This window comes from Microplitis demolitor, chromosome 8 (assembly GCF_026212275.2).
Source record: "Microplitis demolitor isolate Queensland-Clemson2020A chromosome 8, iyMicDemo2.1a, whole genome shotgun sequence".
NCBI lineage: Eukaryota > Metazoa > Arthropoda > Insecta > Hymenoptera > Braconidae > Microplitis > Microplitis demolitor.
The window spans coordinates 15195351-15214316 of NC_068552.1; the positions used below are offsets into that span (position 1 = coordinate 15195351).

The window sequence follows — 18966 nt, forward strand, 5'->3', positions numbered from 1 at the left end:
TTTTTTTTTAATTATTATCAGTAAGAATTATTATTAATTATTAATTATTGTTATTATATTTGACATCGATTGTTTTTCACAAACTGCCCATTATCGATTAAATCAATAATCATAATAATTACGATTATCATCACCATATCAGAGCATCAGGCAGAATAAAAGTTACATTTTTAAACGTAATAATGACATAATAATAATAATAATCATTAATTAATTATAGTTAATATTTAAATTTAAATATCGAAAAAATTACCCCGGCAATTACGTACAAATATCACTTGCCTACACATTATTATTATTAATTATCAATTAATTATTATTATTATTATTTAATAAACTAGTAATTATATTATATCCTAATTAAATTACAGTAATATTTAAATATCTACATACAATTTATATTTTTAATTATTGAAATAAAAATTTTATTTTTTCATTTTTTTTTTTGATTCGATACTTAATAATATTTATTAATTATTAATAATTATAATAATAGTATTGATTAGAGAATGATGATGTTATGTATAATGGAGATTCGATGAATCGTACACGTTTATTGCGCTTATTAATATTGCCACAGTTTTAAATGGACAAATAAACGACAATAATCGTTACTAAGTATTTATTTTAAATCATTTATTTTTATCTGTTAATAGTTACTGTTATTATTTAATTATTTATTAATTAATTAATTATAATAATGTTTTTAAACATTGATAAGATATTTTTTAAATTAATGGTATAAAAAATTTACGTATTCATTATCCAATTATAAACATATATTATTTATTATTATTTTTTTTTTTTTTAAGTATTTATATTATATATATATTTGTATAGATTTTTTTTTATATATATGAGATATCTTTTAATTTGTTCTGTATTTAAATAATAATTTTTTTGTTTAATTTCGCCAATGAAATTTTGAATCCTGTTAATTATTATGAGAATCATTTAATTTAAATCTATTTTATTTGATAATTATTCAATATAGTTTTTTTTGTTCATCATAAATTTAAATTTTGTTAATAAGTATACCGTATAATCCAGTTAATATATTTCGGAAGTGAAAGTGGTTTATTTTGTTATTTTTTTATTAAAAAATAATAAATTGTTATTTTATTTTGTATTTGTTATTGTTACTGTTATTGTTATTATTATTATTATTAATATTTTTTTTTTGTTAATAATAAATAACATCTGCTATTATTTGAGGTTGCACTTGGAAGGACATTGTTTATTGTTTATTGTACGTTAATTATACTGTTTGTTTGGTGTAAAAATATAAAACATTTCAATTACAGACTTCATTTAATATACTGTCGCTGTTTTGCGTAAACTATGGATATTACGGTATTCTTTAAATCACTTTATTTATTTTCATTTTATTTAATAACATTACTATTATTATTATTATCATTATCGTGTTTAATTTCACATTACTTTTATTATTTATTATTATACTTTTTAATTTATTTCTATACAATGTAACGAATACCAAAAAAAAAATAAGTTTTTTGTTAATTATTCATCTGTAATTAAACAGTTAATTGTCAATTTAACATTGGGTATAATTAACTAGAATTTAAATAAATCAAAAAAAAAAAAAAAATTTTAACGGAGTAAGAAATTTTTCATGTGGACAATTATTGTAATTAATAATTTTACAATTATGATAATTATATTTATTATTTTGTTCTTTGTTATTTTAACGGTTTAAAACTTTCTCGAATGCATTTTATGTATTTAAATGTCTTGTCTTTCTTGTATCACGATCTTAAAGGTTTACCTTTACTAGGTATAAGAGTAGACGCCAGACGAAAGTCTAGACGGGATGGGATTGAATTTGGTTATCAAGGTCGCTTACAGATCATGATTATTATCATTATTACTAATATTATTATTATTGTTGTTACTATTATTATTACATTTTTCAGTACTACTATAATTATTAATAATAATAATAATAATAATAATATTATTTTTTATGATTTGAATTAAATCAAAGGTACATTTGAATCCATATTGAGTAATAATTAATTTATTGGTAATATTTCGCTGGTTCGATGTACTAGCGTCTTCAGACCATATTCTACAATACGGGGTTGAATAACTTGATTTTGCCGCAATTAAAAATTGAAAATAAAGCCAAGCAAGTCAAGTTTAAGTTCCTGTTTTTAATAAATGAAAAAGATTGAAAAACTTATTTGGTTTTGACTTGTCTTTGAGTAAGTTGTCTTACTTAGTACTGATTTACGCAACCTAAGTTAAATTCCTGTCAAGTTTGACTTTGATTCGACTTGGTTGCCTTAAATTTCTAAGTTAAAAAAGTTATTGAAGTTTAAAAAAGTAAGTGTAGCCAAAATCAAGTTTATTAAGTCAAAAAATTATTTTTTTGACCCGGGTACAAAAAGTAGAAGTATCATTTGTGGCCATGGTTCTACTTTTGAACTTCTAATATTTTATTTTAATTTTTAATAAAATATTTAAAGTGTCTTTGAACGAATTAAAAAAATTAATCATGTCATTGCATACATTACAAATTATTTCATTAAAATTTTTTATAAAACTGGCTCTAAAGTGATAAAAAACGGTACCTCTATTATGATACTGAAGTTAGCCGACATCTAATAATTTTTTTAATTTATTTAAAATTATAAATGATAAAAAAATTGCACTTAAAGTTTTTTTAATTTCCCACATGTGCATATTTTTAGATTTTTTTTTTGTAATTTATTCGAAAAAAAAATCCAGAAATTTGTAAATGTCTGCCAATTTCAGGATCATCCTCTACTCTAATATAAACTAACTTTTTTTAAAAATGAACGCTCATCTTTTACACAATTAATTTTTTAACAATTGCATTAAAGTAATTAAGTTTAATAAGTACATTAATAAACATCCTGCTTAAAATTTTTTATTTTCTCCAGATTGTATTCAGATTCAAATTAAAAAAAAATCCTTTTTCTTATTTTAAAAGAAATTAAAAAATTTTTTTCTTTCAAATGAAAAATTGTATGAACATTTATAAATGCCATCTTTTAAAAACTAATTACTTTAATGCAATTATAAAATTGTATAAAAAACTAGCGTTTATTTTTAAAAAATCTACTACATATATTACATATTGTATTTGGTCTGAATTATTACCGATAAATTAATTTTTACTCAATAAGGATCAAATGTGTCTTTAATTAAACCCAAATAATAATATTATTATTATTATTATTACGACGATGATTCATCCACTAAAATATTCTACAAAAACGTGATTCTTGCCCATACGTCATACTAAAATTAATAAAACTTATTTTAAAAATAAAAAAAATTTATTGTTAATTTAACAATAAAACATTATTTATGAAGTTAAAAAATATTAGAAAGATCATTTTTTTGGATTATAAAGTAATGAAATTAAATGAGTTGTTTTGTGATAATAAATTGAGAAATTACTAATGAATGAATGAAAGAACGAAATAAAGTTTTATAAGATAAAATAAATGACGGAAATTAAGTAAATCAATGAAATTTATTGTGAGTTGCTAAATATGTATATATACATATATATATATATATATATATATTATATGAGTGTATTTATCAGAATCTCAATGTAATGTATTTTTATTTCTTCCTCGTAGGTTCTTAAGTTAGTTTGCTGGTTGGTGGGTTGGCTAACTTTACCAACGATTCTGAACCGCGAAGCGAGACCATACCATTCCATACCGTACACAAGAACGAAAACGATACAAGAGAGAAAAAGAGAGAGAAAGAGGGAGAGAGCTAAGAGAGGAGATGAGGAGACTGAATAATCCCTCCCTGTGCTGCTGCACGGACCAAAAGTATGGGACGCAAAAACGGTCAGACTCCGATTCGAAGGTCATCGGGTAGCAACATTGGCGTAGATTCAACACCAACTGAGACTACAGTCCGCGGCATGGGCTGGTTTTTTTTATATCTTTTGTTCGAGATGCAGTGTGACTAAGAAATGAATGTTAAGTCCTAAATAAATTTGAGTCGTATGCTGAGATATTTTTCCGGCATTGAAATTACAGTAATTTGCATTTTTATTTAAATTTCTGGCCAAACAATATTAATGATAAATAAAACCCAAAGTATTTTAATGAGCGATAATAAATGATTTATGGACAAATGTATGAATAGAAGATTAAGTGTCGAGAATTTTAGAATAGGACGATTGTCAAACGTACCTCGAGTTGTCTGGGAGAATAAAAAGTTTAAGTTTTAAGAGCAAAAGGGGATAAAAGAGTGAAACAAACACGGAGGAACTGAGGAGGACTAGGACGACGGGGACGATCATCATCAACCGGGCGAGACAAGTCTGACAACAGGCCCTGGTGTATAACTGGACAAGTGAAAGAAAAACAAAGTTTAAAGCAGGAAGTACCTGGGTACCTAAAAAGAAAAGCCTCCCTCACCCGCCTTGAACCCGGACTGGAGTAGTAGGCCAAGTGGAAGGAACTTCCGCGGAATCTTTTATTTCGTTTGAGCCCGCGACGACCAAACTCTCTCTTTCTTTTCCACAACTTGTCTCTTTATCTCTCTCTCTTTCTCTGTCTTTTTACTTGTATATTTTTATTTTTATTTCTCTCTTACTCGTTCCTCAGACAGTCTGTTCACTTTCCCTCTCTCTCTATCGTTCTTACTTACGAGCCATTTTACGGGGTCAAATAAAATGTAAAAGGGAATCTGTTGCGGCTGTAAAGTCAGTGTAACACGGACTCCAAGGGTTCTGATCTGACTCGCACTCTCTACTCAAACTGCTCACACAACGTCTTCTCCGTCTCGTACTTTTTTTTTTTATTATTTTCATTTCTTTCTTCTCGTTTTATTGCTTTTTGTCTTATACTTTTTGTTAAATATTTTTTTTCGATCTCGCCTTTGAACCGTCGACGCTCCTGCCCGGCGCGACTTTCTCGGTTCTCAAATGCATTTTATTAAAGTTTAAAAAATAATTCATCTAATGTCATTTCACAGCCTGTTTTATTTAATTTAAATTAATTTAAAAATCATAACGCGGTTATTTAATTAATTAGCCAGTGATTTGGGACCACCAGAGTCCGTAATAGTAATTAATTAAATAGAGTTATTGTCGGTGATTGTTTGATAAATAAATCGCAAATGTAGATTGAGAAACGCTGTTGAGGACCGAGACATGCCGGCTCAAGGCCACATGACGGACCCACTCCCCCGCCGACCGCGAGTCTGAATCAAGGGCGTCCTCCCTACCAGCCCACTAGTTAGCAAGGCCCGTCTCGATGCCCCCACCTCAATCGTGGGCCCGTTCTTCTATACTTCGTTCGCCATCGCTGGCCCGTAGGATCGCGAGACTGAGAAATCGCCTCTGCGTTTCATGAGTCAATGCCTCGGACGGTGCATCTTATTCATATCACAAATTATTTATCTCTTCTTATTTTTATTTCAATTACCGGCCATTCTGAGGAAAAAATAAACCTTTGCTCAAGCTCTCCACTTTTTTTCATTTAATTAAGACTACATTCAGAAAAATAATTCACCGTGACACAATTTTTCAGTTTTGTTAATTTTTTTTTTGGCGACGTCAATGGATTCGGTTTGGCTGCAAATGCATGTCAGCTTGTAAGCCGCATTCCGCGCCACTGCTCGAACGTGAATAACTTCTTCCCTCTTTTCTTTCAGTGTATTTAATCTGTTCCCCTACGGTACGTATATAGTTTAGTATAGCAACACTAAATATATATACATATAACACACACATATGTATATAAATATATAAATTTAGTGAGTGAGCATACCACCAAATTTGCTTGGCTTGCACCGCGAGAATTATTCACGGATGCCGTTTTAAACTGTCGACAGAAATAATTTCAATGAGTATCCGGCACGCACGCGGGAGTACTATATAACTCACCAAATCTACTATTGACTAATGTATGTATATACATATATATCATACATTAATTTGTTAATTTATGAGAATTGTTGTACATGAAAAAGAAAAAAAACGAAAATGAAATAAAAATAAAAATGCCCGAGATTTATTGATAGTGATATTTAATATGCAATTGGGCCTGATTCTGGGGCGATTCTTAAAAGCCAGGTGTTGGTTAAATCCTCACTGACTACAGGCAAATATATTGAGAAACCGAAAGTGCGATCACGCGAAAATCTAACGTCCCGCCGCTGGTTTAACCGGTCGAACCGGATTCGGGGACTACGCGAGTGAGCAGCAATTGCGAGCGAGCAACCAGAGTACAACAGAGATATAATATATATACATATATATATATTATTATCATAATTATCATGATTATTATAGTATATGGGATGTCCGAATTCACAATCTTAACTCGCTCATTCCAACGACATCGCCACTTATATCCCTTTTTAATATTTATATATATATACATATACATATGTATAAAATAAAAAGAGAAATAATAACACTCACATTAAAATAATTATAATAAATAAAAGTAACACTTGAAAATAAAAATATAACATTAAAACCCCGTTCTGCGTATAATTGTTTCTTTTTATTATTAAATGTGATATTTTTTTTTTTTTTTTTTTTTTTTTTTTCGTATAAAAAGAATGAAAAAGAAAAATAATAAAAACAGAGAACATGCTCGAGGTGTCTGCGAGCTCTAATCATGACAAACTTTAACACATCCATAAAAAAAGTCTATAGTATTTTTTACACTTGGAAAAGTCAACTAATAACGATGATAATAATAATAATAACAATGATAATTGTTATGATATTCTTGTTAATTAGATCTTTGGGAAAAGACGAGCGTAAGTCGGTGATTAGAACTCGCAAACTCGAGACACTCGTCAGTCACAAAATAATAACAGCTAATATGTATATATATTTATATTTATATATTTACATATATTTAATGTGTTTATATATATGTATATATATATATATATATACTTATAAGATGTAAATTAATATAAATTCTTCCACTTGTCCCACTTGTTAAATCACTATTATATAGGAACCAGGTTCTGTTGTTGCTGTTGCTCGATTTGCTTCTGACATAACAACAAAAGCACCGAATTATTGCGTGACTTGATTGTAATAATATAATTGACAGTCTTACTCCTTTTCATATTATACAATTAATAATAAAAAAAAAATAAACAAAAATATTAATTATTATTTTCCATTATATATATATTTTTTTTTTACATTTGTTTTAATTGGAATAAGTGTGTGTATACATATGGCAAAGTCACGCATTTATTCGTTTAAATAATAAAAAAAATTGTATGTTTTGTTCTGGATGTGAATTATTAATTTTTAATTGCGCAGTACCAGTTACTTGGCACACCGTACTCACTTTAATTTTAACGACAAGTGAAAACGGGTGCAAGACGTGGTCCGACTGCCACCCAATAATAGATTATTTATTGCACCTATGTCGCGCACTGTTTCGGGCATTTATTTATTATATATCTATATATTTGTCTTATATACTTTTTTGTTCATTCAACTATTTTTTATATATATATATATTTTTTTTTGTTCAATCATTTATTTAATTAAAGCTCAATTTTGAAGCGCAGTCGCCAAAAGACAAAAAAGAAATTGCTAAGTACGAGTTGGTTCTCGTTATAAAAAAAATTTTTTCATTGTTTTTTATAATATATATATAAAATATGAAAAATAATTAACACAAATCGTTCACTCTCACAATAGAGACGGTTGGAAGAGACAGCAAATAATAATAATAATAATAATAATAATAATAATAATTAATTAATTAATTAATAATAATATAAAATAAAACAATAAAATGGCGTAAATAAATGAAAAATTATTCTTGGGCGCATCATCCCGTCGCTTGAAAGTCAAAGGCTTGCACACGGCCAGTTGACTGAGTCTTATAGTGAAAAAAAATAATAATTTACATATTTTGATACATGGATTAATTAAAAAAACTTAATCTAATGTATATTAATAATAATAATAATAATAATAAGTAATTATAATTATAATCTTGAGCATTTAGTTTAGCTATGAGGGATGTTGTGCCCAAATTTTTATTACTCATCATTTTTTTTTTAATCACTATATACCAATATTTAAAAATATATATATATAGAGTATTCTATCACTCTTACACTCGTAGTATTTTTGTTCACTTGTCCGCTTTACTTAAAAAAATAAAATAAAGAAGGCATAAAATAATAATAATAATTATAATAAAAATTAACGCATTCATACATCAGTTTTTTTTTACTATACATGTTTAAAAAATAATATAGAAATAAAACTAATTATACATTAAAGCAAATATTATTTTCTTTAAGAAAATAAATAAATGCAATTTTAATGAAAACTTTGAAAATAATAAAAAAAACAAAGCACCTCTCCAAAAGCGCAGTACAATTCTATATAGCTGCTAAGTGCGGTTTTATAATTCAATTAAAATACATAAAAAAAATTTTTAAAAAAACAATTTTCCGAATATTGTCATATCGCTCGAATATCACATGACGTTGAGTTTCTTTTTTTTATTTATCAACTCAGTTTTGCTTAATTTTTTCTTTATTTAGTTTTGTGACTGCGAGATTTTAAAACTTGGTAATTAATTATAAAATATTTATCACTATTAATAAACACTAAAAGGCATCTACAATATTTCAATACAAAATAATATAATATTGATAATAAAAAGATATAGATATAATATAATAATAAAAGTTTAAAACTCTAGTATAAAAACTAACCACTGCATTATATGCAAAATCTCTCTAAAACTTAATAACAAACTAATAATATTAATAATTAATAATTAAAAAAACGCATAGTACGATAGTTGTATTGTATAACTAATTAATTAAATTAAATAATAGTAAATAATATTAATATTAATTAATTAAAAAATAAAACAATGATGTATATTTTACACTTTTTACTCTACATGTCGTAGGCCTCATTTTTATTTTTTGTTGATTATGTTTTTGTTCAAAGTCTTGTTTTTGAAGACGCATTCAGGTTTTGTTTGACTTATTGGCAAGAGTCACTGTCAATTGTCCGCGAGGACGTCCGAAAATTAATTAAAATATTTTTAATTCATTAAAACGGGAAACAATTAACGTATAGTGGAGAGACTGATAAGCAAATTAATATGGAAAGTTAATAAGTACGTATTTGGTGTATGAGATTTATCTTGTCTTGAGCGAATTCTATTCACTGATAACAGTTTTAAATTATAGAAGAAAAATATATATATGTATATATTTATGTAACTATTTGTTTTTAGAATTTATTTTATGGTTTTGTCAGCTATTTTAACAGTTTGTTTATGGAGAACGGAGAGCGTAAGTGAAGTTGATAACGCGACACGTTAATTGTGCGTAAATATAAATTTATTTTATTATTTTATTTCATTTTTGATACGATAATTTGTTCGATTGATTAAATAAAATAAATTGCTATTGTTTATTATTACATCGTAATCTAACTGGACATTTAAATTATATATGTATTTATATATATATAATATATATTTATATTCAATAATAATAATATATAATATATATATGATATTTGTATATATTATTCAAATGTACAATAGAAACATTTATAATTAATACTCTATATAAAAAAAAAAATTTGTATAAATTAATTAATTTATAAAATGGCATTTGATGGCAACTCATTTCAGTTTATTTTTATTCTTATTTTGTGTCAAATTTAAATTCAAATTTTTTCTTAATTCGCGAAAGTTTTTGACGACTGAAATTTTGATTTTTATTCGAGATATTTTATATATCACTATCTATACACGAGTCCACAGGAAAAAAAACTTATTGAATGAAATAAAAATAATATTTTTTTTTTTCACTAATTATCAAAAAGCGGCACTTTAAATATATATTTACTTTGTATAAAACAACTTAAAACTTAAATAAAAAATAAAATTTAACTGATAAATTTAATTTTTCGTTACATTTTTTTTATTTTTTCTCAAATTTTATTTGAAATTTTACGTATTTTAGATTTTGGCCAAGCCCTTATTTTTGTTCATTAATTTTTTAATTGGACAATAATGTATTACCGTGCCAATGAAATAAAAATAATATTCATAATAATATATAATAATTATGATAATAATAATATAAATATAATTATAATAATAATAATATTAAAACGATCACATCGTCAAGCACAGCATTTTGGCGGTTGCACAATTCGTACGACAATATCAAACCAAAATTTTTTTAAATATATAATAGTTTAGCGTGACAATTAAATGACACGATTTTTTTTCTTGTTTTCATTTTTTTAGTATTTTTTTTTTCTTTTTTTTTTTTTTTTTAAATATTTTTTTTCTTTTTTTTTTTAGTACTTGTATGAGAGTACTGATAATTAATTGCGGTTTTTTTTTATTTTTCAATATAATATACCATTCCTAAAATATGATCAAATCACTGCCGCGAGCAGCAATTCCGAGGCACTACGATCAGGCCATATTGAATATGGCCGCACAATTATCATCTCAAATCTGTTATTATTATTTTTAATTTTAATTTTTTAAACTTCTCTAAATCATAAGACTATGTAGAGAATACTTATTACATAATTTATAATCATAATAATAATAATTATTATTATTATTCATAATGATAACTAATCAATGAATCAATTAATTAATTATTTAATAATAACGTTACTTATATCTGAATGCCTAGATACAGATCAATTATCAATAATATAATGTACAATAATTAGAGAGATCACACGTCTTAAATATAGAAATTTATAAGACTATTTCTAGTACATAAAACATTTGCTTCCTCTTTAAGTATTGCCACGAAATTTACGGATTGATGATAATAATTAATTAATACAATAATAATAATAATAATAATAATAATAATAAATCTGATGAGCGGACACAGCTAAACACGTTCTTAGTTGAGCCACGCGGCTGTCTACTTTATAATATATATATAGATACATATATATATTTTATTAAAAACTTACGAATTTAAATCTCTAGTGTCTCAGCCTTCGTCCACAAATTCCCTCCCTCGTGTCTGTATTTTAAATTTCACTTTTACTATTATTTAAAAAATTTTTTTTTTAATGCTTACCTAAGTAGTTAGTTATCAGCACCAATCTCATTTTATAAACCAATCAAAATATCGTCGTATAGATAGTAATAGTAAATTACCTGGTGTATAAATATACATTGAAATATTGTAATAGTATACAAGAGTCATACCTTTCTTCGTACATCGCATCATCGTCAATCTGTTGTGACGTGTAATCTTCGTATTCCGTAGCACAGTGGGTATCCGTCCGCTTTATTTTTCTTTATTATTATGGTTTAGCCTTTTCATTACGTCAATTAATTACTTAATTATTTATTATTATATTTTTGTTATATTTTCGATCATTTTCGCGTGATTATTTTACTTTTTTTTCTCTACCTCACTCTCTCTCTTTACTTTGTACGCACATTCTTTCGCAACTTTCATGACCACTCCCCATCAGCTCACTTGCTTTTAAATATATATGTACGTACATATATGTATGTATACATACATATATATACTACGTTTTTTTTGTTCGCGTCTCTTGCATTCGTCTGCAAAACTAAACGATTTTTCTCTCACTCGCGGCCATCTTAAATCTTCACCGACGCTCTCTCACGTTCTCGCTTTCGTGTTTACCACACACTCGCATCATCGTTTTTAACATCAACAGCAACCCCTTTTGCTCTTGGTTCCCTTTGCCTTGACACCCTCTATTTTTCCGTCGCATCTTATTTCTCATCCACCACCGTTTTTATTTAGATGTTTTTTAATTTTTTTCTTTTCTTTTTTTATCATTATTATTATTATTAATTATTTATTATTATTATTATTATTAATTATTATTATTATCATTTTTGTTTTGTTTTTACGATTAATTATTTCACGTTTTACATATTTACAGACGTCCTCTACCACCATTTAATCGGGATAAATATTTCGTCCATCTTATTAATTATTTTTAAATTCTTCCAAGATTCACAATATACTCAACTTGACTTCAATCAATTCATTAAAACATAGGCAAGTTAAATATTGTATCACAATCGTTTCAGTCTGGTCGAAATCGAACATTTTCAACCCATTGAGGGAAAGAAACGCGTTTTTTTTTACGGTTTTATAACTATATAGTACGAGTTTTATTATTATTATTATTATTAATTTTTTTTTTTTTTTATTTTTTTGAAATTTTTTTTTTGGCTTTTCTTCCCTTTGACGATTTCAGAATGCGTTGCGCTGTACATAAATCGCTGAAAACACGAATTTTAAATTCACAACGCGCTCGTAATCGTTTAAAAAAAAAGTACGAGAATCGAGTAACCGTCATTATTATATTATTTATGTGTTCAGATGTAATCGAACAAATCGGCACGAAAAATGGAAGAATAGTAATAATTATAGTAGTAGCAATTAATGATAATATTAAAAAAAAATCTAACAGCAATAATAATAATAATAATTATGATAATAATCACAATAATAATAATAATAATAATAATAATAATAATGTAATGAAAATGAAAGTAAAACAAACCGGAAAGAAATGAAAGACGAAATGCTAATAAATGCACGATAAATGTCACGGGTAGTGTTGCTGTAGTGGCTGACACAAATGCGACGATACATCAGAAGTTGAAGCTGGATCCGGTGGAGTTGATGATGTTGTTAGAGAAGTACTAGCTCCAGAATTATTTCCAATGGGCGTGAAGCAACGCTGATACTTTAGCGGGATTCCTGCTTGCTAATAGGCTGCAGGATGGACGGTTAGTCACTGCGGTGGCAGTGCCGACGGTGGTTTAAATTCTCCAGTTACAGCAACTCCGTTGGTTTGACCGGGAAACTGTGAGGATGAAACTGGTGGTTGATGATTGAATGCGGGTGCGTAACACTGAGGAAAGTATAGCTCAGGTTTTACGACTGTCGGTGTAAGACCACGTGGAACTGGTACAGGCCCAAGTGCCGTTGGTGTGCCGGAAGATTTGCCGTCGCTGCTCGAGTTTCTCCTCACTTTACTTGCGTGTGGATTCATGTGATTGTCGATGTGTTTCTTCACTTCTGGCTCGGTCGCGAAGCGCCTCCGACAGTTGGGCATGGGACAGCAAAAGGGCCGGTCCCCCTGATGCGTGCGTGTGTGCTGATCCAAGATGGCCTTTTGACGAAAATCCTTGCCGCATTGCTGACATTTGTAAGGCTTTTCTCCCGTGTGGATGCGCAAGTGCTGATTGAGAATGGTCCTCTGTCGGAAGTTCCGACCGCAGTAGACACATCCGTAGGGCTTCTCGTTTGTGTGGATACGAAGATGCTGCGTCAAGTGTGACTGCTGACGAAATCTCTTGCCGCACTCTGGACATGGATACGGCCTTGACTCGATGTGGATGCAGCCGTGCTGCAAAAGGGTACTCTTCTGTTTGAACTCCTTCTGACAAATTGGACACCTAACGTAGAGAGGCATACCCGCAGATCTGCCGTGCTGAATGACGTCTGGTAAACAGGATTTGCTGCCGTTGGGACCGCTGTTGGACCCACCCTGCTGTTTAATGTACTGAAGTGCACCGAAGCTGCCAGGTCCACCGGCCCCGAAGACCGCGTGATTCCCGCCTTTTGGGTCTTTGAAGTAGGCAGGGTACTGGATGGAATTGCCGTCCGGTGATGGACTGAATGCCCCCGACTGGGTGTCGGTATCACCGAAAGTCGAGGCAACCTCCTCCTTGCCCTCCTCCGGGGGAAATGGTACGTCCTGCGGCCAGAGCGTTGGAGTCATACCATTCTTGAAGATCAGATGCGGACTCACATCTGGAATTAACAATGAGATATTTAGGATTGACGGGCTGATGGTTACTAAGGTGAAGGATTAATTTTTTCTTTTCTTTTTTTTTCTTTTTTTTTTTTTTAATAATAACAATAAAAAAAAATAAAAATAAATATATAATTTTATAAATAATTTATATTTTTTTAAGGCTTGTTGTTAAATTAATAAATTATTTAAATATCATTCATGAAAAAATTAATTAGTTGCAAAGATAATAATAAATAACTTTATTTATTTTAATTAAAGTGGATAAATATAATAAAAGCATTTTATTATGTTCAGCGCGTTTTATTTTTTTTTTTTTCTTTTTTTTTTTCTTTTTGTATTTTTTGGTAAAATCAATAATACTCGGACAATTAGAAAACACATTCCCGCCCGTTACGATCGTCAGGAACCAAGTGCGGAAAAAAAGGTGGCGAGAGATAAGCCGTTCCGCCGCATAATACTACTGCCCTCTTGTCCTTGGCGGAAACGGAAAACGTTCGACCTTGGAGGGGGAAAAGGGGAACCGGCCTCCGAACAGGGGACGCCGATATGGAACAGGAGTCAGTGGATACGGGTCGAGAGTGTAAAAGAGTGAAAGAGATAAATTGATAGAGAATAATATAAATAATTAGATATAAATTTTCTACACCATGGAGATTTCAATATAAAGAAATAAAATAAAGAAAAGGAGAAAGAGAGAGAGAGAGAGAGAGAGAGAGAGAGAGAGAGAGAGAAATTGAGAAAAATATGATATTTAAAGACTGATAGAAGTGGGTGATGATAGAATTGGCACATAACAGAGAGCGAGGAGATGGTGGATTTTCTTTTCCCGGTGGTACTGAGAGTGTATTTGTAATAGAATGAATTTGGTAGTGTAGTTTGGTAGCATAGTAGTTTATTAAAAAATAGTAGTAAGTAAAAATAGCGACCAGCAGCGATAGTAATAAGCGGTGGATGGGTCAGTGTGGTTGTGGCGGACGCCCTCTGGGAGTCTGGGGAGGCAGAGAGAAATGCTCGCCTTGGTGTGTGCGGACGTGCTGATTCAGGATCGCCTTCTGACGGAAGTGTTTTCCGCACTCCGGACATTGGTATGGCTTCTCACCCGAGTGGATGCGCAGATGCTGGTTGAGGATGGCGCGCTGCCGGAAGGTACGCTCGCAGTAAACGCAAGCATAGGGCTTCTCGTTCGCGTGAATTCTTAGATGTTGCGTTAGATGTGACTGTTGCCTGAACCGCTTTCCGCACTCTGGACATCCGTACGGCCGACTGTCCGTATGGATCCTCTCGTGTTGCAGCAATGTAGATTTTTGTTTGAAGTCTTTTCCGCACGTTAAGCACTTGAACAACCGCAGATCACTATTAGCACCACCCTTTGAGGATTTGCCGTTTTGCTGAACAATATCTGGCAATACGGTTGCCATATTTGGGGCACCGGGACTCGCGTACTGGTGAGCTTCTAAACTCGCCCCTCCGTCGCCTTGCCCCAATGACGTCAACATAACACCCGGTTGTTTTAAGTAGTGCAGTGCTGAGAAACCACCCGGAGTTAGCATATGTGGCGGTACCGAGGGCGACGGATGCGGCCGAGTCTCTTTGAAGTAGTGTTGAGGATATTGCTGAAGTTCACCTGCACCAGGAAAGCAGTCGCTGCGGTCGACCTCGTGTGGTGTCAACTGCTGCTGTGGCGAGTGCTCTTGTTGTGCCTGTTGTTGCTGCTGTTGTTGCTGTTGCTGCTGTGCCTGCTGCTGTTGTGCCTGCTGTGCTTGTTGCTGCTGTTGTGCCTGTTGCTGCTGTTGGACTTGTTGCTGTTGGACCTGCTGCTGCTGCTGCTGCTGTTGTTGTTGTTGTTGCTGTTGTGCCTGTTGTTGTTGTTGTGCCTGTTGTTGCTGCTGCTGCTGTTGCTGAGCCGACGACTGACCGGACTGTATGTCGTCCTCTGGTGGGGTCAGTGCCTGAGGCTCGGGTGGTGCTGATGGATATGGTGAGGGCACGGGAGACGCCAGTGTTGGTGGAGGTCCCGTTTCACCACCTTCGACCGGTGGACCACAAGGCTGCTGTGGACTACCGGAGGAGGATGATGCCTGTTGCTGTTGCTGCTGTTGCTGCTGCTGTGCATACAGACCACCATCTTGGAGAGATCCTGGCCCCGGAGCCCACTGGCCCTGGGGTCTCTCCATGTTGTCCTTGTACAATACGTACGGCGCGCCAGTATCTGCAATCAACATCAAAGACCAAAAACACAAATCAACAATTGTTGACGTCATTTTTATTATTTATTTTATTTTAAATATAACTTCTGACGTATTATTTAATAATCACCAAAAAGTTATGTTTAAAAATTAAAAAAAATAAAATAAAATATATGTATATATGTAATAAATAAAATAAAAATAAAGTTAATAAATTAAAAATTAAATCGTTGATGGTGCGGTAGGATGGAGAGGAAGATGCAAAGCAGGACTAGTTTATAAAAATTTCAGCATTATAAAATATTCATAAATCACGAACGGAGTTTGTAAAACAACAAATTCAAGTTTATATATAACTACTGCTACCTATACTCTACACCGTAATGAATTAGTAAAAAAAAAAATATATAGAAAAAAAAATTCACGGTGTGCTGCTATTATCACTACTATTACTATTATTAATACTCATTCTATTCTATTCAGGTGTTTTAACTCCCGACATTGTAGCCGTCGTCATTTACCAACTAATGTGTAACAAAGAACTTACATTGTAACCGCCGCGGCAGGTATATAAGCTATCATTACGTCTTAATACACTTGATATTACGGTAAGGGTTTTAAAACCAGGGTTTAAAGTTTATCAAAAAAGGGAAAAAGGGGATAGTAATAAAACCTTGTTGCCTTTTTTTGTTCTGTAGTTTTGTTGTTGTTGTTGTTGTTATCATTACTATTATTATTATTATTATTGTTGTTGTTGTTGTTATTGTTAAGAAATAAAGGGCAGACGAAACCCATGGAAAAAAAATATCCAGCCGCAACGAGCGGGTATTCCCTTGCGATTTGCCAAAGCAATGACGTTTTAAACCGGTTCGCCATTATTATTAGTAAGTACCTGATGGTCTACCGAATACATCGTCCTCGTCCTCGTCGTCGGTGCTGCTAATACTTGTACGTGTATCTTCTTCTTCTTCCATTTATCCCAATGTGTAACCAACTAACCACAAATAATTACAATATACATTATATTACCGTTTCCTGAAATCACACAACCGAACCACACGTAAGTAAACAAAAAATAAAATAACAAAAAGTATATAATACATACACGAATTATCTTTGTTCCCGTAAAAATAATTATTTTATATTCATATACTGTACTATATATCATACACATCATTTATCATATCATATTTATAAATATGTGTATCAAACACGAGCGTGACAATTAACAGCGACAATAGTTAAGACATAACTTGAATTAAGCTCAAGTATTTTGTCACTCTATTCAATTTAATTATTCAAATTACTTTATGCATATATTTGTCTATATATATATATATATATTTCAGTATACATATGATGGCTAAGTTAAGAGTGCAAGAGCAACCTTCTCGTGGCCTTTACGAGGAACGCAACAGCTCTAATCGTAAGTACTTTCGAGCTCGCAGACGGACATAATAATACAACAGAATATAGTTAAGCTAGTCTCCAGACCGTAACACAACCGTCCCTTTCTCTCCAATCGTCCAATCCATTGACGGTTTTCAATGAAATGACAATCAGTTGTTACGTTATTTTTAATCGATAAATTTATCTGCACTGGCAATAGTAACAATCAAATCAATGGCTACAATAATAACCCGAGTGGAATGAAAATACAAATAAATAAAATAAAAAAAAAAAGAAATAGCTAATAAATAAAAATGAATATATTTACATGCCCACGAGCATATTGCTACAGAATACATTGCACTGACGACAAAGTTCAACGTACGTAATCTCAACTCGTTTCTTTTATATGTCTAACTATCTCACTCTGGCTTTCTCGTTTCTTGTGTATCTAAATATATAACTTAGAACGATGTAGTATATTTTCGAATGCCACATGGCGAATTACCGAGACCGAGAGCACAACTACAGTTACAAGACGACGTGCCTCCGCACAAAGTTTTCTTTGTTGGGAGTATATAAGGAACCCTCCTATCGCCGATCATCATCATCGTGGCTATACATCCATATCCATATCCATATCCATATACATATAAATATATAGATCTATATAAATACACATGGATTTATTTCCTACCGAGTTTTCATTGCGAGCTGAGCATTTGATAACGCCCGATTTTATTGCCGTAACAGTTTATCTATCAGTCTTTATACATAATTGTACAGTATATATGTATGATATACGTATATATGATTTACGTCCGGAGAGATTAAATACACGCGGGTTAGTGATTTTGGTTGACCAATGACCCACTATCGTCTTCTCTAAGGAAGAAATGAATAAAAATAAAATTCTTTTTAAGCTCTGACGAGTCCGTCGCTCAGACGATTGTAGTTTTTTAATAAAATACTTGTGCCAGGTTGTTTGTCGTCTTGGTACCCGTAGTTGTAATCGTTAAGTCTCACTGTTACCACGAGCACCAGTGTAGTATCTTTCTAGTACTTATTATTATCATATATATTTATATCTCTGGATGTACATGTGAGTGTTCGTGTATTAAAGTTTGTCATATGAAAAGTATGTATATAAATATATGTAACAACACTTTGATCATTAACAGAATAATAATAATGGTGATGGGTGTTAACAGCACACATATATGAGCACGTGGGTTTTGGCGTCGACGTTAAAGAAAGCGCGGTTGTGTTCAGTTGTCTATTGACGAAACAGATTGCTGCGTATAATAAAACGATATTTAAAAAAACGACACGCGGTTTTAACACCACGGAGAGTATTCTTTACACATGTGTAGATGTCTATGGATGCTTGTATATAAGTATGTAGATATATGTATATGTATATCTATAGAACACACGGTATTATATACCGCATTGGTGCGGGCAATGTAGGCGCCTTATCGTCGCAGCGATCAGCGAGAATCGGCGACAGTGGCGTTAGTGGCTGGCTGGTAGGCA

At 31.1% G+C, this 18966-nt stretch overlaps 1 protein-coding gene across 13 annotated transcripts in view; it reads right to left on the reverse strand.

The window, feature by feature from the left end:
* Window positions 1-7162: 7162 nt before the first annotated feature.
* LOC103573160 (myeloid zinc finger 1) overlaps window positions 7163-18966 on the reverse strand; it is a 36166-nt gene continuing 24362 nt past the window's right edge. For 5 of the 13 annotated variants that reach the window (XM_053741264.1, XM_053741266.1, XM_053741269.1 and 2 more), the window contains 3 exons: window positions 16934-17076; window positions 14871-16064; window positions 7163-13851 (listed from right to left, as the gene is read on the reverse strand). In XM_053741264.1, coding sequence (XP_053597239.1) covers window positions 12827-13851; window positions 14871-16064; window positions 16934-17015 — 2301 coding nt within the window. In that variant the 5' untranslated portion in view covers window positions 17016-17076 and the 3' untranslated portion in view covers window positions 7163-12826. The other 8 variants (XM_053741274.1, XM_053741275.1, XM_053741276.1 and 5 more) reach the window with 4 other exon arrangements.